Source organism: Gadus macrocephalus, chromosome 16 (genome assembly GCF_031168955.1).
Source record: "Gadus macrocephalus chromosome 16, ASM3116895v1".
Classification (NCBI taxonomy): domain Eukaryota; kingdom Metazoa; phylum Chordata; class Actinopteri; order Gadiformes; family Gadidae; genus Gadus; species Gadus macrocephalus.
This window is the reverse complement of record NC_082397.1, coordinates 10,340,741-10,363,877: the sequence shown is the minus strand read 5'-3', so window position 1 is coordinate 10,363,877 and position 23,137 is coordinate 10,340,741. Positions and strand designations below refer to the sequence as shown.

Below are 23,137 nucleotides of genomic sequence, written 5' to 3'. Positions count from 1 at the left end.
ATAAAAAAAAAAAGGCTATCCCTCACACACAAACAAATAACACATGGACATCATCTGTGGAAGCTGCTCTTTATTTGAAAAAGAAAGAAAAGACCTCAGTCATCGTTTTGCTACACATTCTAATTACATAAAGAAAAATAGCTGCGTTAAGACCAACGCAGAGAATCCTGAATCCAACTTAGGTAGAGTCAAATTTGATTGAATTGCTTTCATATTTCATACATCTTTCCATCCCCGCTGAGTGAACAGTCATTATTTTTTTAATATATACAAAGAGCACCGATCAACAGTGCTCCGCCTCGCCCTGTTCCACTGGATCTCTATACAATTACATTTACATCCAAACTGTGACCCCTTCCTCCATCCCCGACGTCCCACAACCATATTCGGCCTTTCCCCTTCCGCCGACTCCTCCAGCGGGGGTCGGCGAGAAGAGGGGCGTGGCCGACGCAGAAAGATGTGTGCAACATGAAGACAACTCTTTCACATTCAGAGTAAAAGGCAGCCATGAGTACGGTCAGTGAGTCAATGGCATGCCAAGCTTAAAGCAAAACGGAGCCCACCCATTTCCCCATTGTGATGCTTCTGATATCGTGGATGACGTATCTCCCCCCCCCCCCCCCCCCCTCCCCGCTCCCCACTAGACAGAAAATGTTTCCATTGCAAAAAACCCTAGGCACAGAATTGTCTATATACTGTAGGTAACTGACTCAAACTCTACACCCTGCACTCGAAGTACAACGGAGATGGTGAAATATTTTCATCTAGTAAAAATTGTCCTTAACACAAAAACTGGAGAATATTTAGTGCTCTATCATTCCGCTTAATAGGTGTAATTTAATATAATAGCTATTTTTTTTTACTCTACCTCTCAATAATACAGTCTGAGATCCATATTTAAAGGTGAAGCAACCCACAGGTGTTCAATGTAGTGTACATTTTACAGCCCCAGCCCCGCCCCCCCCCCCCCAAAGTCTTAAATCAATAATCATAAATAAATACAAACAACACACAAGGAATGTCTACTGTAAACACGGTAAAAAAGACAAAAACTAAACAGGTGTAAACGTCATTAGCATCACTACTCGTGACAGTTAAATTACCGGAGGAGGAAATCGATGATGATGACGATGATGGAGTTCTGATGAAGAAAGGTTAAAAGGGGACTCCGCTTGATTTTCCCGCCACATCCCTCCTCCTCATCGTCACCCCTTCCCCCCCCCCCCCTCCCCCTCCCTTTCCCGCTTAAGGAGAACAACAAGCTTTTTTTTTTTTGTCCAACCAACACCGTGTACATAAACATGATAAACAGTTTCTCAGCACCCATAACTATCGTTACAGGTTACACTGTAAAATGGGTGAGGATCGTCCCTCAACATTGGGGAGGGGAGGGGAGGGGAGGGGTAGAGGGGGAGAGGGGAGCAGGTGGAGGGGCGGTTGGACAGCAGCATCACTTGAAGTCTTGGGGACAAATTTGCGTAATAATCGAACGGGCCAGCAGGGGTTTTGTCCAATATGTCGTTCGGAGACGGTTGCCATGGTTTCGGACAGTCATTGCCGACCACTCTGTTCGTGACATGTCTTGTATTCGAAAGTGTGTGTGTGCGTGTGTGTGTGTGTGTGTGTGTGTGTGTGTGTGTGTGTGTGTGTGTGTGTGTGTGTGTGTGTGTGTATGTGTGTGTGTGTGTGTGTGTGTGTGTGTGTGTGTGTGTGTGTGTGTGTGTGTGTGTGTGTGTGTGGGTCGGGTTGGAGGAGGTTTCTCTGAAGAGTTGGACAGCGTCGTAGACAGAGCCCGGCACTAAGTGCTTGGTCCTCACAGAGACTCTCCCAGCCACCATTACATAAACTGCATCTGGGGAGAGGGGAGACATTAGGTCACACTTATTTAATAGCATTGGCTGATTTCTTATATGGCTTAATCAATTGCGTACCATTTTCTTTCGTCACAAATGTGACACAAAAATTGTGATAGGGTTTTCTAAGTCTAATCAATTAATGCATAATATGGCCAATAAGACTAGCTAGCCAAGTTGTACATTGATCATTGTGTTTGGATATTAGTTGGATATTAGTTGAAAATGTAGTGGCTTTGTAATAGACAATGATCTGAAAGGTTCCAAAACGAGAATAAAACACAAACGAAAACACAACCAGGTGAGACATTAGCGATAACGATAAAACAAGGTTTGAGTAAAAAATGTGGAGGTTGAAAGACAGGAAGTAACGAGGAGAAACGAAAGGAGAGAAGATAAAGAGCATGAGCAATCCATGCGTTCGAGTGCGTCAGCGCGCGAGAGAGAGAGAGAGAGCGAGAGAGAGAGAGAGAGAGAGAGAGAATGAGCGAGAGAGAGAGAGAGAGAGAGGAGAGAGAGAGAGAGAGGGAGAGAGAGAGAGAGAGAGAGAGAATGAGCGAGAGAGAGAGAGCGAGAGAGAGAGAGCGAGAGAGAGAGAGCGAGAGAGGGAGAGGGAGAGAATGAGCGAGAGAGAGAGAGAGAGGGAGAGAATGAGCGAGAGAGAGAGCTGTACCTAGAGAGAGAGACGGGTCTACAAGAAATCCTTGAGAGAGAGCTGTGCAAATGGGTCCTGTCCCGGAGCGCGGAGAGGACTCTGGCTGGAGGGACTAGAGGCCGCAGAAGGCTACGACAGCAGGAAAGAAGGAGGAAACGAGGGGGCATAGAGGGGGGGGGGGGGGGGGGTGGGGGGGGGGGGGGGGGGGGGGGGGGGGGGGGGGGGGGGGAGGCGACGGGGGAGGGGGGGCGGGTGGGGGAGGCAACAGCAGTCAGTTAAAAATACATATGTATAAAGGGGGGCGGAGCCAAGAGATTAGTCAGGAGTACGGACGCCATGGTGACAACACGAGAAGACGGAGGCAGAAAGGAAGTGAAGGAGAGATAAACAAGGGTAGTCAAGACGAAGGACGGATGGACGATCCAGCGCTTCCTTCTCCGGAGGAGGGAATAAAGGGGCCCAGTGTTGGGGTTAGCGTCGGAGGCCACATCATACACACTCACACCACCACACACACTGGGCTGTCACCACGATGGGATCATGACACGTGACACCCAGTGAACACAGGCAAACGAACCGGTCAACCATGGACAATCCGGGCCCTTTTTTTTTTTTTTATCAGACGTTCACCACGGCCACCGAACGTGTGAAGGTGTCCTGAGCCAAAGCGCCCACTCGTACCTGCGCGCTGGACACAGAGCCGAATGGGTTAGGGGCCGCATGATGGGCTGGCTGTTACATCATGGTGGATTGGGTCATCATCCCCATGGAGCCCATGGGTGGGGGCTGCGGCAGAGGGAGGGCAGAGGGGGGGGGGGGGGGAGGTTAGTGCTGATGTTTTACATTTCCTTGTGTTTCTCGGTGTCATCCGATCCTGGTTTTATGACGTTGCATTGTAACGGGAGCCTTGTTATTTGTTAGCATGAAAAGTGGGCTTTAGAGTTGGCTTTTGTCAAAATAATGCAAACAAGACTTAATTTGTGCAGCCCTTATCAAAGGTACAGTCTCAAAGGGCTTAACATGCCGTGTGTTTATGATGCCCCCCGGACACAAGCCCCCCAGGGGGCGACACAAAACATGAAACAGATTAATCGAAACAAACATTGATTTGTTAAATGACGATAACTGTGAGGGGTGACAGTGTGTGAACCGTGGTGGCGGGGGGGGGGTGAACGCCACTTACCATGCCGTATCCCATCATGCTCGTTGGCGTCGTGGCGGGGTAGGCCATGACAGACGTGGGCTATCGGAGAGAGACACAACACAAGACAGCCGATAAGGAGACACACTCGTGGCACAGAACGTCCTGTCACACCAACAAAAGCCTCGGAAAAAACGGCGCCATCGGCGAAGGCCGTAGCGTCCTTCTTTCTCAGACGATAGTTAATGTATAGCGCGGGGAGGGGCTGCTACGATGACAGGGGCCTTTGTGTGATCACCATGGAGACGGGGTTCCAGGTCGTGGAGGGCGCAGCCTTGGGCTGCCAGTTGGTGCCTCCTGTCAGCCTCTTCTCCCCCGGCTGACTCCAGTGGATGTCACTGTGGGTTCAGACATGCTAATATTAGCCACGGCTCCGGGCTAGCTGCAGCTCCCGGACGCTGGCCCACAGCGCTGATGTTTGTTTGTTTGTATGTTGTCGCGTAGCTAAGCGACGGCGGAATTAAAAAAAAGGTCACACTCGTGACACTATTTATATGGTCGTTGGGGGGGTTGCGTGTGTGCGTGTGTGTTTGCATGGGTCCTTGCATGAGCTTGGGCAGTCAAGCGTGTGTGTGTGTGTGTGTGTGTGTGTGTGTGTGTGTGTGTGTGTGTGTGTGTGTGTGTTTTTCTTTGTGTCCACTCATGTCTTTGGGTCTGTGGGGTGCCACTTACTTTTTCGAGGTTCCATTTCCGATGCCGAGGTCTGCGGGAAGAGAGCGAGGTGTGAGCAGAGTGATGGTCTTTGGACGTGACAGCGCGGTGTGATTTGTTTATCGTGATTTGTTGGGCTGCTGACATGGATTATGTAACACGATGTTGCGCATCATACGATAATCTCCGCTTATCGTCTCCTCTCCTACGCGCGTCCACTAAGATCGCTTTGATAGTGTGGCGTTTAAAAAAGAATATACTATCATATTACCCTTAATACAAAAACAGATATATCACGGTACGGAGACGTTCAGTGCCATTATCAAGATAAGAATGTGGGAAGAGAGATATAAAACCTCCCTTGACAGAAAGACAAGGATAAAGGGAATAGTAAATCACAGGAACTAGACTCGGATACTCACTGCCCACGAGGTTAGCCAGGGAGGAGTCAAGGTCGTCTGACACCAGCCGGTCTTGGTTCGTCATGGAACACAGACCCTGGCTGGACCCCGCTAGAGTTGGCTTCAGGATGCTCCCGGAGATATCTGGCAAGGTAACAGATGGTGGTTCTAACGCATATATATATATATATATATATAAACCAGCGGCAACACATCAGCCATGACAGGCTAATGTATATATATATCCTAATTGGCTAAATACAGTGCCGCTTCGACGATCAGGAAGCCTGGACCATTGCTCAGGAAGGACAGCAATTCATATCTTAATCTTTGGTGTTAATGTTTGTGCGTGTATTGGGTGGATGTGCGTTTACATAATTTGCATAGATGAATATGCGTTTCCTGGTGTGTATTCAACGTTGGGCTGACACGACGCCCTGGCCTGACTATCAAGGTCGTGACCCATTTCTCAAAATATGACACAACAACAAACAACCGTGACTTCATTTAAATACTGTTACGTGACCCCTCTCCCTTTGGAAAACATGTTTTTGTATCGACTGCGGTGAGACGGAATGGGGCCTGGGATCTGCCCTGTTTGGACTCAAACAACCTGGAGCCCTACCTCGAGTACACAGAGACCACATTAAATATGAAACCCCATGTCAGCTCCAGGGCTCTCTCCCTGGGTGTGTGTCTGAGTGTGTCCTCACCGTCAGAAACCAGGACGTTGCCGCCGGCCGCTTTGGCTCCAAACACCGACTCAAAGTCGACCTGCAGTCCCCCGGACGGGGTGGGCTGCTGGGAGGCAGGCTGTGGCGTGGAGTACCCTATAGGGGAGCGAGAGACACAGCAGGAGGGGGTGAGGGAACGCCGCTAGAAAACCACCACCGGCGCACCGTTTCAGAATAAATCTCAAGACGTCATGGATGGATGCTAGTCATGGATGGATGCTAGTCATGGATGGATGCTAGTCATGGATGGATGCTAGTCATGGATGGATGCTAGTCATGGATGGATGCTAGTCATGGATGGATGCTAGTCATGGATGGATGCTAGTCATGGATGGATGCTAGTCATGGATGGATGCTAGTCATGGATGGAAGCTAGTCATGGATGGATGCTAGTCATGGATGGATGCTAGTCATGGATGGATGCTAGTCATGGATGGATGCTAGTCATGGATGGAAGCTAGTCATGGATGGATGCTAGTCATGGATGGATGCTATCAGGGCTGGGCGAATTTTGATCGCGATTTCGATCATAGCGTCAAACGATCACAAAATTAACATAATCTAGTTATTTATTTTTATATATATTTTCTTTTATTTAATGTTTATAGAAAGGGCAGAACAGCTGGATACATATCTGTATTTTAGATTTTCTTTTTAAGGCGATTTTCAAAGTTCCTTTTGTTATTTTGTGTATTTTTTTAAGGCGAATTTTCAAGGTTCTCAGTTACAAAGTTTTTTTTGGGAGAGACATGCTGAATAAATACAACATGTTTTCAAACTCAAAAATAATCGTTTGAATAATCGTGATTTCAATATTGACCAAAATAATCGTGTTTATGATTTTTCCCATAATCGAGCAGCCCTAGATGCTATGTACATAGACAACAGCGACCTACGACCTAGCCACTGGATTATAACCACCTGACTGGGGTTGTTTTAAACCAGGCTGCTGTGTGTGTCACTCTCTGTACTCTGTTATGAGTGGTAACAAATCACAGCTGAGCTATAAAAATAAACTGGGATGGCCGTGATTAAAGTAAACCCCTCCGACGTGGGGCTTCTACCCTTCTCCTAGGGGTGGTCTGGCTGCAGCTCTGTCCTGGGCGTACAGCTAGGTACAATACCTCTGAATAGACCTGCTACGGCAGAGGACTCGGTGGGGTAGGGAGGCTGGTGGTGGTGCTGGGGACCTGGCGCTGGACCACAGAAGGAGTCTGACGCCGGAAGCAGAAAGTAGGAAGAAGAAAGAAAGAGGAGACAGACCAATAGAGAAGGGATTTCAGGACAGTGCCGGTAAACGAGCCAGGGCAGAAAGAAAAACAGCGGGTAAAGATAATTAAATAAGGGAAGGCTGATTTTAATTCAAGGTTTAAGATCAATTTGGTTAATTTTAAGTAGCAGAGACAGAATAGCCTATGGGAGGGAGGATATCAGGGATTTATATCCAGTTCTGCAATCAATTAAGGGATAGCAAAGGCAGGTTAAACCACCTAGATGAGGGTTGTATCAAAACGTTTTATAAGGTCCATGGGATTGTATTGGGTAAAAAAAAATAAAGAAACACCCTATGTTTGCCAAGTGGGGAAACATAGGCTTAGATGGGGGTCCATCAAAGTACCTGACATGGAGTGTTCTATCCGCACTGTACGTTTGTAATTGGTTGAAACGGACGAGTTTGTGTCAATAAAGGGATTGTAACGATCTGGAGGATCAAACATAGTGTTGGTCAAAGAAAAAACAGATTTCAACTTATTACCTCTATGGTTATTGCTTTATATTTCTATAGATCTAGATCTATATTTCTGCATATAACACGTTGTGTCGTATGGCCGGAGATGGGAGGGTAGGAGGGGTTCTACTGGGAGTTGGTACACGCCCACATGTCTTTCTGATTGGCTGAATGCACAGTATTCTGTGACCATTAAAATTGGCATGAATTATTAAATAAATATAAATAACATTAAAGACGAGGAAGAAAGAGAGAATAATAATAAGATAATAACCAGGAAAACTTTACACACAGATATAGCTTATTAACGCTCCAAATCGAGCAAATTACACATTAACCATGCATGTGAGACGCTGAGCATTGCTACGGACAAGTAACACCAGTGGGGCTACAGGAGAGACAAGAGGGGTTTTGGGGGGATAGACAAAAAAAAGGCCTTTTACCGCCAAACATTTCATGGGCGGACGTCCTAGAGGGAAAGCTAACACCGTCCGAAGACACGACAGGTATGTGCGCGGCATCGACCACGATTTTTGAGAGGAAAGGGTTAAGGTTTGGCATGGAGTCGTCCCCAGCTTCGGCAGAGGTGAAAGGATCTAGGAAGGCACAGAGAGGAAGGGAGGACACAGAGAGAGAGAGCGAGTGAGAGAGACAGGCAGAAGTAAACGAGAAGGTAAGAGGGATGGACATCAGAGAGCATGCACAACAGGTCAGAGTGGATCAGTAGGAGGGCTGGTTGAAGTTGATTGTGGAGATGGGGGGGGGGTGTTGCGACGTGGTGGGCCATGGGTCCTTACCTGCCCAGGCAGTCGCTACTGGGAGGCCCGCAGAGCCAGACTGCATGGAGGGCTGGAAGGTGGACTGCAGGTCGAACAGGTCGCTCTCCATCTTCAGAGCACTGCGGGAAGGAAAACGCCCTGTCACCTCAACCGTCGATCAAAACACCCATGATATCATTTGGAATTGGTTAGAAATAAGAAAACTAAAGCAAAGTACAATGTAAGATGTGGCATTATTAAGTATTATATGGTGCGCTAAAGAGCCACAGTTTCATAAAAAAATAGCTTTTACTCAAGATTTATATATGGACATAAAGAGTGCATGCAACCACCGAAATATTCCCGGATTTTCATCGGCATACATCAAGTAAATACCTTTCAGGCAAGCGTTAAATCGCGAATGTTTCGCTTTAAAAGCACAAACGATCGATTCTATCTACAGAGCCACTAATGAGTGTACCCGTTGGAGCAGCTGGGGGTGGAGAAGAGGTCGATGGCCGGGGCTGTGCTGATGGTGCCCCCTGTGGTGGAGACGGGCGACGTGTCGGTCGTGGCGAAAGAGGGCCTCTTAGACAGCTCCTTCAGCCTCTGTTCCTAAGAAAAGGACATGTTTCAGAGCCCCCAACGAAAGCCAACATGGCGGTCGCGTTTTGACGCCCTTGTTATTGTGTACTGCGGTTGCTATGGGGTGTCGTGCGGTTGTTTGTTTGTTTTCCTGGTTAAACTCACGCCGAGTGACACACTTTGGATTACTTTCCCCTCCCTTGTGATCTGTTGAACTTTAATTATGCATATTACATTGCAAATACTGCCGCAAATACCGTATTGGTATTCCTATTGATTGTCTCATACGCTTTGTTGCATATTTGTATTTATTGTCCTGAATAAATGCTAACACCTGCACCAAGATGAAAACCCTGAACAATTTATACTTTGGCAAAAAAAACAGTTCTGAGTCCTTTCAACCACGGCCGTACCTTAAGCGCTTTGAGCCGAGCCTGCTCTTCCTCCAGAGCCGCTTGCTTCTCCCGCTCGTCTACCTTAGTGAACGACATCCCCGTGCTCGCTAGAGACGACACCGCGTTGGACAGGGTGCTCGCCCTGGAGACCAAAAAACACATTTGTATAACATTTGTGTATTTGAGGACTGAATTGTGAATACTGTATTGGAGAGTGTCCCAACACCATCTCTCTAGTAAATTGCTTATGACATTAACGTTAACATTTAGCAGACGATTTTATCAAAAGCGACTTACAAAAAGTAAATTTGTCAGAAGAGAAACAATATATTGCTGTCGGTACAGTAAGGATGTTCATAGAACCAAGTGCCGAGCACTAACAATTGTTAGGTTAACCCCATTCCCTGTAGACAAAGGGTTGTATACAGGGTAGGAGAAGATGCTACACAATGCTATGTACTATTTTTAAGTGCAAGTGTACGCATACAATAAGTGCTTACATTAAGTGCCAGGACGTACAACATACAATAAGTGCGTTGGAGTGGTGTGAGCTCATTCCTTGTTTAACAGCACATAATGTTAGGATGGTCCTGGGCCAAAAAGGTTCAGGGAACTGAAGCCGGGAGACCGGAGAAGCACCTACCTGCTGGCAGCGGTGGAGTCTTTGACCTTCTTGCCCTCTAAGGAGGCCAAGTGCTGCTCCAGGGCTTCCAGGAGACTGCTGGGAGCCTGGCGGGCCAAGAGCACCAAGTTAGCATCGATCTCACACCATGAACATCTGTCTGTTTGGGCATCAAGAACTGCTGAGCCAGGGGTGGGCAAGGCAATGTTAGGGGGTTTCTATGTAGTTCTTCTAAGGACTAAAGACTAAAAATGCTACACTATACTAACAACGTGTTGACAAGTGACTATGGTGCCCTTCTGTGCATTGAAGTCAAGTTAAATGTTAAGAAATGGCAAAAACGTTGAGTTATGAGTTAGCCCACCGCTGTGCAATGATTGCATTCCAGCTGAGAAGCCACTTTGGATGAGCGAGGAAGACGACGTATGTGAAATGAGGCACCTCACAACTTGGCCATCACGGAGCCGATCCAATGTCCAAGCAGCGTGGCTCGGACATTGGTCGCTGTAACAATGCCCATTGGGGCAGCCATTGTCAACATGAGCTACATGGGGGGGGGGGTACACCTCATGGGACACAAAGTGAATTACATGATTTACCACGGAGAGACTTTTTTCCTTCAACTGTTTTTCACCACGATGTAGGAGAGACAGAGTCAGAGCAGGAGCATGCAAAGAGACAACACTAAAGCAAGTCACAGACACCGAAAGAAGAGTGAGATGATAGTACTTACACAAACTGTGAACTAAAGTGGAAAGATAAAGGGAAAATACAGAATATAAAGGTGGTGACTAGCAGTGACCAGTTATGTGTGTGTGCGTGTGTGTGCGAGTGTTTGTGTGTGCCTGTGTCGTTGTTACAGGATGGGAGAGAGGGTGACTTGTTTAAACTTACAATTGACATACCCCAATATGTACACTTGGATTAGAATGTAGGGCTTGTAATACACATGGTGAGGACACACAAGTTCTGACTGCAGTAGCAGGCCTTCTCATCTGAATTAGTCAGCTCACCGAAAGCTTGCCTTTATCACCTTTATTTAATGTAAAAAGGTGGAAGAGAGAGAGCGCTAAAAGACACAAACAAATAGAAAAGAAGTAGAGGAAGACTTGGAGGAAAAAGGGTCTTTGTTGGCGACATGCGATAAAGAATATCATGCAGTGTCTTATCTTGAAGGAACATTTGTACAGGGTGGGGTGTATGCATTTTGTTCAATATGTAGACTGTTTCTAGGCAAACGTTCTCGGCAAAATAATTGAAAGAAACATAGATTGAAAGAAAGAGGTTCTGCCTTATCTTTGTACAGCCCAAAAGAAAAAGGTACTAGGCAGCATATCGCTGTACGTTGCCTGTGTAGGCCTGCTGCAAGTCTGATACCAACTACTGCTCCGGCGTTTTTATGCTTACCTGAGAAAGATCCGGAATGTCCCCTCGATCAATTCCCACCTGCTGTTAAACGGACAACAGAATTGATTGATATATATTGGCTTAGCATCATCACACAATCAATGTACTGTTCCCTTTTCTAGCCAAGTAATAATGGCATCTAAATTCCATTTATACAATTCAATAAAACCTAAGAGCATCGTTTGATAGCTACCTCCGCTACTTTGAGGAACTCTGATATCCGGGTCATTCTGGTGAGAAACTTCTTGTAGATGTCCAAGCCTTCTTTACACTGGGTCTTCTTCATGTCAAAGTATTTTTCTGCATTTGTAACAAACAAAGGTACTTCTTAGTCTTTGGAACATACAACATGGATATGTCTTAGTGTATTGCTAAGAGGCAATGTCCACTTTGACTTAATAGAACAAAAGTTGGTTAATGGGGGGATAAAAGCTATCCTGTAATTACTCTTACCAAGCAGGTTGATAATCCCTTCGTTGTACGCAGCGAAGAGCCTGATGGAGTCTTTGAACAGGAGCATGAACGCAGCATTGATGACTCCATTAGTGAGCTCATTGGCATTGACCTGAAGGAGAGGAGACCAGAGTGAGTTCACAATCAGCTTGTGCATTTGCAGTCTTTGCAGACAGAATTACAGAGCAAGGGTGATCGAAAAACCACTGACTCACAGAAACTCTTATCAGACTATTTTTACCATCTTGAATCCCTGGAAATACTATCTCTAATAACAAGTCCTGACTCAATTTAACAATGAAATTAACATTTTGTTTGTACATTAATGTAGTCTACAATTAAATCTATATTACTTCCCTATCCATTACGAATGATTATTTATTAATATTTATTTGTCTGTCAAAAATCGTTTGACATATGATTGCCTTATAATTACAGTGCCGCCAACCCTAGGGAAGAACGGAATCCAAATGTATTTTGACTTATGTAGCATGCCTTGCAAAGACGCCAATGGCGTAAAGAATATATATTGAAACTTCATGCAAATGAACCTTGCCCAGTGGTTGGGAACTTAAAAAAAGAACTCATGCAGTAGCATCTGGTTTCTCCTTACACTACTCACGTTGAAGTCCAGTAGGGCATCCATCTGGTTCTGGATGATAGGGATGGTCTTGAGCAGCTTTTCTGTGTTCATCATCCTCATCACTCCATCCACCCTGCATAGAGTAGAAGTAGTAGTGGAAGAGTGGGTGGGAAGGGGTCAGGAGAGAAGACACGCCCACCAGATAAAGGTAGCAAAGAGAGTAAGAGAGAGAGGGGATTGAGAAATTTTCAGCATCAGACAATTTTTTTGTTGTACCCATATTTATAAGTAAATATCATTGACTCAAAAGCTAAAAATCTTTTAAAAGCCATTAAGTGTTTTGCAGTTTTAAATTCTTACCCTCGCTTTACTTTGGTGAAGTCAAAGGCCACCTGTCGATAGGAGACTGCCTTCTCGTTGAGGTAGCGACTATACCTCCGGATAAATGTGGACATGTCATACCCTGCAAGAGACATCACAGATATTAGTCCCTCTGACTCCAAAACGACTCATACATGCACTTAACTGTATAACAAGTAAACATCCGGAAGCTAATTGATTGATTGAAGATGAGTGTGTCGTTTACCTTGTAGCCCACTTTTATCCAAAAAATTACTGAGGTTGAACAATGTATTCCTTGAAGCCAAGTACTGGACAAAACGCTGTTACGAAACAAAAATAAAATGACAGCAATTGATTATAGTTTGGTTTTCTGTAAGCTATGGTGCTTTTGATGATATACTTGGCAGTTGACATTTTAGATACAGCAAGCAGTAAAAATCGGACAGTAAATACTCGTTGTATTGACCGGGCTCACCTCATTGCCATAGACCATGAGGTGTTGTGTGGTGATGAGGGACTTGAAGACCACCACCCAGCTGGTGTTGGTGGTCCGCTCAAACAGTGAGTCCGCCAGCTGAGGAATGTTCACATTCATCTCGTTGGTGCAGTGGATCAGATCTGAGTAACAACACAATGGCCAGGAACTTAGTGCTTTGTAAACAGGAGAATAGTTACACGGTGATTCACCAGTTCTCATTTTAAATAGGCCCAATTGTTCATTATATCATGGACGTCATGGATCATCATGTGATGTGCCTCTCCAAAAAAAATCTCACTTTAGAAATTTAGAAATTTGCTTGTTACAAGGCTGGACACCCGCCCATCACATCATCGCAAACACATATTATATGCCCGTTTATTACTGGTCTTTGAACCCTGGCCAGGAACTAAATTAGTATCACCCCAATTCATGTAGGCCTAGCACAAATAACCCAATATCCTGATAATCATAAAATAACTTTATGTCCAGGTCATAATGCAGGGCCTTAGATTAGTGTGCAGTCCAAACATCCAGAATAGACACAATGTATCTGTGCCTGGGAAACCCTTATTAAACCAAGCATTATCTTTCATATCAGTGTTGTTGCAAGGTCAGGGAACATATATATACATAACACATATATTATTGTCGTATATTAATATACTGATATGCAGCCTTAATCATTATTGGACTAAATTATTAAAAAATTCCACAGAGGGTTTTGATTCCTACCATTTGCATTCTGCCATATCACCTAGCCCACTCGTTAATAAATGTCCTATACCGATGCATGGACATTTTTTGAAAGCAATAGGAATAGAATGAATTCAGATTAGGATGGAATGAGTTAACTTTTTTTAATTGATTGCCACTCACTAGTAATTCCTGCTCTAGAAACTATGGCTGTCATGTATAGCTGTGTCGTGTCATCAAACGCATATCACCATCAGAACAAGGGATGTCAAAAACTCCCTAAAGATGAGTACATCATTACAATGATTATGTTTAGAATGCCATAGCATTTGATGTCTGGAAGACAAGTGCATTAATGTGTCATAATGCATGGCTTTTCTAATGCCAGTTCCTCCTTACAAAAAAACATATTTTCTCTTTGCGTTCATCCCAAAGAGTGCTAGTTTATCGATGCGAGCACGAAGAGCAAATCCAGGGGGGCTGCTATTGGCCCTGCCAGTCACTGCAGTGACAGGATTGACAGTGTAATTGGGCCTCACTTTCTGCCCTATATTTGCCAGTTTTCTGGAGTCAAAGCAGGATTTAAAGTAGGACAGGATAACCTTCCGGAGTAGCAGGATGAGGAGGATAGATGCCTGAATGACCCAGAGAGGGTAGCAAGCAGAGGCAGGCAGTAGGTCTATCTAAGGTTCTCAATGTCATGCCTGTATGAGCTTGCTCTCCCAATGAACATTGAAAGCTGTTTAGTATATTAATGAGGCTAATGGGAACATACACTTACACAAGATCTTGGTACTTACAGTAGAAAACTGATTCATGTTTTCAACTGAGTGTCTTCAAGAGGTGGGCTGCCTGTTACTGTACCTGCGGACTAAACCCTGGAACAGTTTCCCATTGAGACACAGACTGTGTCAACCAACCTCATAAAAAATGTCCCTAACAACTTTTTTATACACATTGTCTCATATTTGTCCATTACTGCATTTATTCACATCACCTGATAAAAACATTTGTGATTTAAAGGAGCACTGTGTTGTGTTGTATCTAAGCACAGGAATTAAGCAAAAACAAATTGCATGATCATTCATGAATTAAAACGCATTTTTTGTATAGTGAGTCCAGGAAAGAGATTTCCATTATGCAGGGCTGGGTGAGACTATAAAATTTAATTTCAATCAATATTTATATATTTCCCATCCAAATATATTGCTCTGACAAATATAAAAAAATTCAAAATTAAAATATTCTAGAAGAAAACATAATGATAAATCAATACCTTTCCAACAACATTTCTTTAAAACTAGTGGTTTGCAACACAGCGGTGCTGACAGTGACCGAAACCCATTGTACTACTGTGTATGCATGAACAAGAGAGAATGGTTGTATAGGCTCTCTGTTCTCTGTGTATAAGTAGGAGGGAGTGAGTTCGAGTCACACATTGAGTGGCTGGCTATGTTTGGCTGGACCAACAATATTTCAACGCTTTGCCAGCTCCCCCTAACTCATCCCAGCCACAGCAGAGAAGACCTGCTTAGTGGGCCAACAGGTGTGGAGGTATATCAATAGAGACTAAAGCCCTGCCACTTTAAAATACATCATGCTTGGTTTAGATAAACCACTTTCTTCAATCGCTTATCCAGTTATTCAAGTTCAATAACATTTCCTCACATTTATAGCTGCTATGTATGGAGGGTTTAAATACAGACACCACAGGCCAACGTCTTAAAAGAGAGTAGGTCAGTGACGATGAATGCATCTATATATCTATATCTATCTATATACGTTGGGACCATTCGAGTCCCAGGGCATCATCTTCTATGTCTATCACGAGCAGACTAAAATAATGTTAACTTTCTATTATGAATACCATCCTGTGGTCCTCTGACATCGTCTTAACCTGGGTAATGTGTGGTGGGTAGTGTGCCTTAAGTATTCCAGCAAAGGCGTAAAGGAATCCTACATGTAAATAGGGAAATAATGCAATAATACTGCATAACGGATTACACCAATTTGGCCCTAGTATATAACGAGATCATAATGAGAAATGTGTCATACAGGCCGTAGCATTATTTAGTCTGTAAACAATGTAATTATGTATCTGATTGCCACAATCACAGTGGCAACAGCTATAGATAATAATGAATAATGATGGAAGTGGAACCGGCATATATCGCATTGTAACTTTTAATTCTAGGCCCATAACGGGCCCTGTCGGCAACTCTACATCTTAGCATCCCAAACAGCCTGTTCTGTTGTATAACAATGAGCAAAAAAGAGTCTCCTTACATTGTATACGACAAGAATGCACCAAATGCAGTCAGATTGTCTTGCAATATTGTGTTAAAATAAAAAAAGAACAAATCTGGTCAGTCATTGTAGACAGCGCTAAACGAATGCTACGTTAGCTAACCTGAGTTTGACAGCGATTGAATGGGGGGAATTCAACTAACGCGAACTACTTCTTACGAATACGTGACGATAATATCTTTAAGGTCGGTGTTATAAGCACTATTGCTGGGTTTACTTCAGTATTTGTAGTTTATATGGTACACAACCTCGCTTTAAAAGGGCGATTTCGCATCAAGAGTCAACAGCATAGCCTACTCTGTCGAGGCTTTGGGGCCCTGTTGGTACCGTCGCAATAACTCTGCTGTTATGCGTTTAATCCGCAGAATGGCCACACATTGGGGTTTTATTCGGGATACTTACAGTCCAAATGTTTCTTTTTGGGACCCATGATTTCGTGGGTCGTGGCCTTGCATACTGTTTTGGACACAGCCGAGCCCGTTACACTGTGCTGGGCTGCGGTGATCCGGTCCGTAATGCTCTGCCCCGACATCTTCCTTTATGGATGCAACAAAGAATTACAGACACAGCGACACACCGGCTCTCCTTCTTCTGCTGCTTTCAAAACGATCCAGGAGAACTATCCAAGCCTCCAAACCCCCGACCCCTTTCCCACCTTGGGAAATATAATGGTAAAAAAAAAAAAACAAGACGAACGACCAGACGAGAACCAGAGGAGGGCGTAAGAAAGAGAAGCGATCCACATAAATATGAATAAATATATAAGCTCGGCCGCTCCGTTTCCTACAATTCAAACTCCGCTTGCAAATAAATTATATTTCATAAAGCTATGGCGGTACATTTGGCAGCACAGGGTCCACTCGCTGACTCATTCGCCCCGCCGTCTCTGTCTATCGCTCATTCCGATCTCTAGATCCCGGTGCGTTTCGGTCCGTGTCGGTAGTCGCCACTCCTGCTGCTGGCTTTAAAGTGCTACATGCAGTCAGGGAAATGGCGGGCCTGCTCTGCTCTCATAGCGTAATGTGTTGGGTAGATGAGTGTATGACGTTCAGCACACCGGAGCCAGACTTTAGACTCTAGTATTGACTGACTCCCCTGCAATTATCTTTGGTGAAGGTGTACATTGTAATTATCCTTGAATGTGGGCCTGCACACACAATAGGCTTACATGGGAACTTTTGGATAATGATATCCCTTCTGTGGTTGACCTATTTGTAAATGACCTCAATTCCCATACAAGAAAATCATTTGCATTAGCTCTTCACACACATGACAAAACGCACCCTACACGCTAATGATTTGTACAGACTAAGTACAGGAAAACTTCCAAAAAACATTTCCAAAATCTCCTAAACAACAGTTGGTCAACAGCTGTTGCACAATCATTTAGCAAAAGGGTTCTTGGACTATCAAAATTCACCAATAGTTTTGGAAACGTCAACACTTATAAGAGGACTAAATGTTATGAATAATGAAATCATATTAGTAAGGAGAGCCACAGGCTTTTCTAAAGGCAAACTACCTAGGCAATTATAGGACGCAACCTGCCCCTGTATATATTCACAAGCAGAAAACAGGTTGTTTCGATGAACATTTTTATTCGTTGCTCATTATTGTAGACCATAACCACGATGAACATGTACTCTTATTTTCTTAACACTTTTCAGCTCTCTCTCTCTCTACCCTAACCCTATCTCAGCTCCCCAAGGCCCGCCTCCTCCTTCTGAGCACACCCAATCATTACCGTAACACTGAACCCCCCTTCCCCTCAAGAAAGTCCTTCGTCCCCGAGGGGGCAAACAAAGTCTTCAAACCAGCTGGGAGACGGTGGCCTCTGCCCCAGCTGGGGAGTGGCCAAACTGTCTTGAGACGCCGGGTTCCTCTCTGGTGTAGCGGCAGGGGGCTGCGGGGGGACAGGGGAAGGGGGGCTCGGAGTTCGGTGTCAGGGGAGCCCCACCCCTGTAAGGGGCAAGCCTCTCCCTATGCAGTGCCACTTTTCTGCCTCTAGGCGGAGGCTGATCACTGTACACCACCTCCCCAATCATTTCTAACACTCTACAGGGGCCGACCCAGTGGAAGTCCAACTTAGGCCAATGTACCTTCTTCCTGCGGGGGCGTGTAGGGGTTCATTGGCATGTTCATGAACCCCTACACTTCTGACTTCACCAAGGGGGTCTAGCGGTACGTATGTCCTGATCAATACAGAAGAGGGCACCTATCTAGGCTGCATTGCTTCAAATCAAGCCCCAACCGAGGTTCACGCCTCAAAGAGCACCCTGCAACACGAGGAAGCAGTGGGCAACGAGGACATCCTCCACAACCTCAGGCTAGCTGTCCATTACGGAGACATCAAAATGGGCTCTGGCATGGAAGGGGGTGCAATGCCGGACCCCCACTTCGTGGACTCCCCTTCGTAGGGGTCTAAAGGGGGTTTGTGGCTGATACATGTGGTTGAAATGTAGAAAACCCTGCTTTTATTCGCACAAGCAATACAAAGGTTGTTTAAATGAATTATATGATTTGTTCCTTAACACTTGTTACCATATTGTACCCACTGAACTGTTAACACTTTCTCTCTGTCACTCTCTCTCTTTCAATCTTACCCGCTTCTCTCCTCCCTTAGGCCCATACCCTCCTGCTAAGCTCCAAAAACACAACACAACTCCAGCAACGCATATAAAAAACAAAGTAGAAAAAAAAAACTGTTTTGCCTGTTTTCCCCAAATTTCTCTTTATGTATTATGCATATTTATTTTTAAATATATTTGTAATAACTGCACCAATAGGATGGGTCTCCTTTATTGTTGACCTTTTGGCACAGCTGCTGTTGCAGTTTCATTTATTTTTTTGCCGTGTTTATAATAGTAGGCTATAATTAAAAAGGTGTTATTTCCCCTGAGCAACCACACAGTTACCATCGATTTAACATAAAACCATGTGAGTTAGCAAAATTAGTCGTGTTTTTCCATATGGCACATGCCCGGACAAGTGTTGAATTTTTTTGTACCACCAAAGCCTTTGTAATGCGGTACAAATAAATAAAGGGTATTACCCAATAGAGCCACCTGCGTTGTTGCACATGGATAACACAAGGGGGCAGCCCATTTCCATGGTAACACAGTTCTATCAATTTAATCCTTTGTTTTTGTTGAACTTAATCTGTGATCATTAAGTGTGTAATCCACCACAATTGTGACAACATGTGTATTGGATGTATCTAGGTCTATATCCCCTAGGCTGTTTTTTATTCTGTTTTCGATGAGGATGTTTTGTCAGTTGTTGCACATAGAGCCCTTTGTGGGGCTTCTACTGTACCAACATCTATGTGTCACAGACCATTCGATATTGTAAAATAAGTAGCTTTATGTCGTCAACTACTTCATCCCTCCCCCATGTTCAATAGTAGTATCTATCTCTAGACTGTCATCATTAACCCATTTACTTCCTGATGCTATTCATAGCGCTGTTGTGTGTCAGATACCTTACGTTATTCCACATGGTTTGGGTTACGAACATCAACAAAAGCCATCCGGCTGCCGTCGTTTTCCCACCTATGTCATTTGTTCAAGCTTCCTTAACGAAAGAAAAAACACCGCCCTCACTCTTTACAGGGCCTTTAGGTTAGTATGTAAGAATACAAACAAACAAACAGACCCCTTGTGTGTACTTAAAGCATTACCTCATGCTCCTCAATCCAATTATCCAATCCTTCAACACTTATTTCTGTGTAATGTGTACACACATTAACAACTTTTTATTTACCCAAATCTAAAACGATGAATATGTTTTACATCAGTGTAAACATTGCATCCCAGTATTCAGAGTCAATATGAACATCAAAGTAAATATTGATTTTATCAAATGTAGTGGGGCTTGTGATTCCCTTACAATATTGTTCAAATATAAATGGTACATACTTGAAATGTTTGAAGAGAGAAAAGCCTACTTCAGCCACGTTGCCTAGGTACACCATTATTACCTCCATTTAATAAATATATATTCCATACAATCAGCTTGCTTTCTATATGCATAATGGTCATGTGGGTGGATTGAAGACGGTTTGATTGGCTCCTAACAGCAGGTGGACAGTGATAGAACTGTTGATTGTTAATTAACTAATATAACAGAATCAGGGGTAAGCATCTGTTTTCCCTTCCTGGCTATGTTTAAACCTTGCGTGTCCTATAGCAGCTCTCCTGGGGTCGGGCGGACAGCAGAGATGTATGAGACATGTGTGTGTTTGTTGTATCAGAGAGCTGCAGGTTGATCAGATAGGCTAGATTCAATCTGCCAGGTATTACCTGTGCCAGCTGGCCATGGCGGTGGAAAGTCCCTGAACACACAATATATAGGGAACACACACGCGGTCTTATACACACACACACACACACACACACACACACACACACACACACACACACACACACACACACTAGCACACACACCCGCGCACACACGCACAACGCATGACACACAAACACACAGACACACACACCAACACACACAGGGATACACAAGCATACAAACTATTCAGACAAATGCATACTGACAAAAACACGCACCCACACACCAACACACACACAGACACACACACACACACACACACACACACACACACACACACACACACACACACACACACACACACACACACACACACACACACACAATAATCTATAGGGGATATATTTGTTTTCATAGAGAACAAAACAGGAGAAAGAAGTCAGAGGGGAGTAGGAGATGAAAGAAAGAGATATGATAGTATCACATGGTATTACTATAGCATAGTGAAGCATAGTGTAATATGATTTATTAACTTCTATTTCTGCTTTCTTTTGTCTTTTTCTTCTTTCTGAATTACAAGTGCAATCGGTGCAATAATCAAAATTAAACTTTTCCGAAACAGATTTTGTCCTGAAATAGAAGAATATCCTGCATCGATCGAAAAATACTGGATGAAATCAACGTCATTGAACGTTCTCAAATTTTCAACAATGTTATTTTGCAGGTCAGGTAAGGGCCCATCAATAAGCTAATCCTGTTTTTGAAGAAGCACAGACATTGAGCGCATTCTATGTGCAAGTCAACTAGGTCATCGAGTGGGTGGGATGTTTAAAGGGGACATATTATACTACCAGGTGTGAGTGTGATTAGCCATTACAAGCCGTTTTGAAAATGTGCAGCTTCTGACATCACAGGTGGGCGTGTCCACCTAGATGTATGACGGAGAGATAATCAACGTTTGCTACAGTCCACTGGGTAGGCTGGTAGACTGATCTATCCAGCACACATCTAGGTGGACACGCCCACCTGTGATGTCAGAAGCTGCACATTTTCAAAACGGCTTGTAATGGCTAATCACAGTCAAACCTGGTGGTATAATATGTCCCCTTTAAAGTAAGCTGGTGCGGGTTTGCTTACCATTACCATTTATTCTTTACAGGTGAATGCAGCCATCCTGTGGGCTCTGAATAGCGCTGGTCTGCTTGTACGTGCGGGTCCTATTTTATTTCAGCTCTTCCTCATCGGGAAGGATGCAAGGGAGTATAGAATACCGGTCTCCCTGAGCTTGTTGTGTTTCCCAGAGCCTTATGATGTTCAGAGTCACACAAAACCCTGTGACACGTGAGGACCAATCAAGTCGGGCCGTCTGTTGAGAGAGTCACGCACAAACTTCACATATGATCACATGCATCCAGCAGCAAGTCATAGAGGACATTCACTGGAAGCAAAGGCTGATGACTCACACAGATATATGTACACTGGCACATACATGACCTCAGATATATTCACATCCACATATAAACACACACAGAGACACACAGAAGAGACAGGGTACAAAGATGTACTCTGAAGAAGTCTCTGCTATCAATTGATCTAGTTTAAGTTATATATGGTTACTATACGTTTTATTCGCTATGCCCTATGATAAAATACAAAAAACATGTAAACTGAATCAAGAAAAGACGCTGGCTACGTTTATCCCAGATTCATTTTAATAGGAAACTCATCAACCATGCATCCAGTTTAAAAAACGTAATAAAAGAGGTGAAAGATAATACAACATTATTGACAGAAGCCGTTGTGAGAATCCTCAGACAAAGCCTTTTAATGTGCAATTAGTAACTACATCTTTATGAAAGGGCGATCCTATGTAATGCTTCAGGGAAAACGAGGCATTGTGCCTCAGGATTGCCTACGCGCAGCCCAGCCGTGGACACTGGGCCGTGGTACCTCTGTGTGAATGCAGGCTGTGGTTCGCCTGCTGTACCTGCTGATGACAGCTTAATTGAGGACCCCTGGCCCCCACCGCGGAGGCCCTCCGTTTGTCCGCGCTGACAGAAGGCGATCAGACCGCGGGGAGATGAGTGGGAACGCTGGGAGATCCAACCTGGGTTTCTGTGGGCACCCTGAAAAGACTGGCCCCGGCCTTTCAGACCGGACACAGGTTCCCATGTTACACAGGGTTTGCAACAGGATTGCACACAAGCCCAAGTACGCACACACTCACTGATGCACAAATACAGACACACACACACACACACACGCACACACACACAATTGTGCGCATACACACACACACACACACACGCATGCACACTTGCTCTCTCGCACACCCATGTGCACAAAATACACACACACACACACACACACACACACACACACACACACACACACACACACTTGTGCCCATACACAAGACACACATGAATGCACACTTTCTCTCACACACCCACACATACAGACAAACACACACACACACACACACACACACACACACACACACACACACACACACACACACACAGACACACACACTTCTGCGTATACACACACACACACACACACGCATGCACACTTGCCTTCTCTCTCACACACACACACACACACACACACACACACACACACACACACACACACACACACACACACACACACACACACACACACACACACACAAGCATATTGAGTTGATTTTGCAATAAGACTCCCCAATCCCGTCCATCTATCTAAACGGGCTCCAGATTGATCGAGATTGAAAGAGGCCCCTTTAATGATTCTTCATGCGTCCCGCCGCTGATCCGGACTCTCGCTACAAACTCCTGATGACAGACAAGTACAATGGATTACTAGATCCACCAGAAGCCCATTTAGACAGACGGACAGGATGGGGAGGGTTCGGCGGGGACGGGAGAGTCGTGGTGGGGAGAGGAGACGGGGTTAGGTGGGTAAGGCCCCAACATGAGTCTAAATAGGGTTTGATAAAAGGTTTTCTGGGGACTGGAG

At 44.6% G+C, this 23,137-nt stretch overlaps 1 protein-coding gene across 3 annotated transcripts; it reads right to left on the bottom strand.

Annotated features, from left to right (window-relative positions):
- Positions 1-55: 55 nt before the first annotated feature.
- On the bottom strand, positions 56-16,878 carry picalmb (phosphatidylinositol binding clathrin assembly protein b). Of its 3 annotated transcripts, none has more exons than XM_060074124.1 (24): positions 16,253-16,878; positions 12,845-12,987; positions 12,614-12,689; positions 12,388-12,490; positions 12,058-12,160; positions 11,445-11,556; positions 11,185-11,291; positions 10,992-11,033; positions 10,318-10,329; positions 9,606-9,691; positions 8,981-9,104; positions 8,733-8,774; positions 8,464-8,597; positions 8,022-8,122; positions 7,668-7,820; positions 7,114-7,197; positions 6,620-6,709; positions 5,475-5,591; positions 4,783-4,905; positions 4,382-4,412; positions 3,948-4,047; positions 3,692-3,751; positions 3,190-3,294; positions 56-1,852 (listed from the first exon to the last, which is right to left on the bottom strand). In XM_060074124.1, the coding sequence occupies exons 1-23, from the start codon at positions 16,380-16,382 to the stop codon at positions 3,244-3,246; spliced, it is 2,124 nt and encodes a 707-aa protein (XP_059930107.1). In that variant the 5' UTR covers positions 16,383-16,878; the 3' UTR covers positions 56-1,852; positions 3,190-3,243. The 3 variants fall into 3 exon arrangements, with proteins under 3 accessions (XP_059930107.1, XP_059930109.1, XP_059930110.1); XM_060074126.1 differs by lacking the exon at positions 56-1,852 and adding an exon at positions 2,433-2,637; XM_060074127.1 differs by lacking the exons at positions 56-1,852; positions 3,190-3,294; positions 3,692-3,751; ... (4 more) ...; positions 8,733-8,774; positions 10,318-10,329 and having other exon boundaries at positions 4,378-4,412; positions 12,067-12,160; positions 16,253-16,875.
- Positions 16,879-23,137: the final 6,259 nt, after the last annotated feature.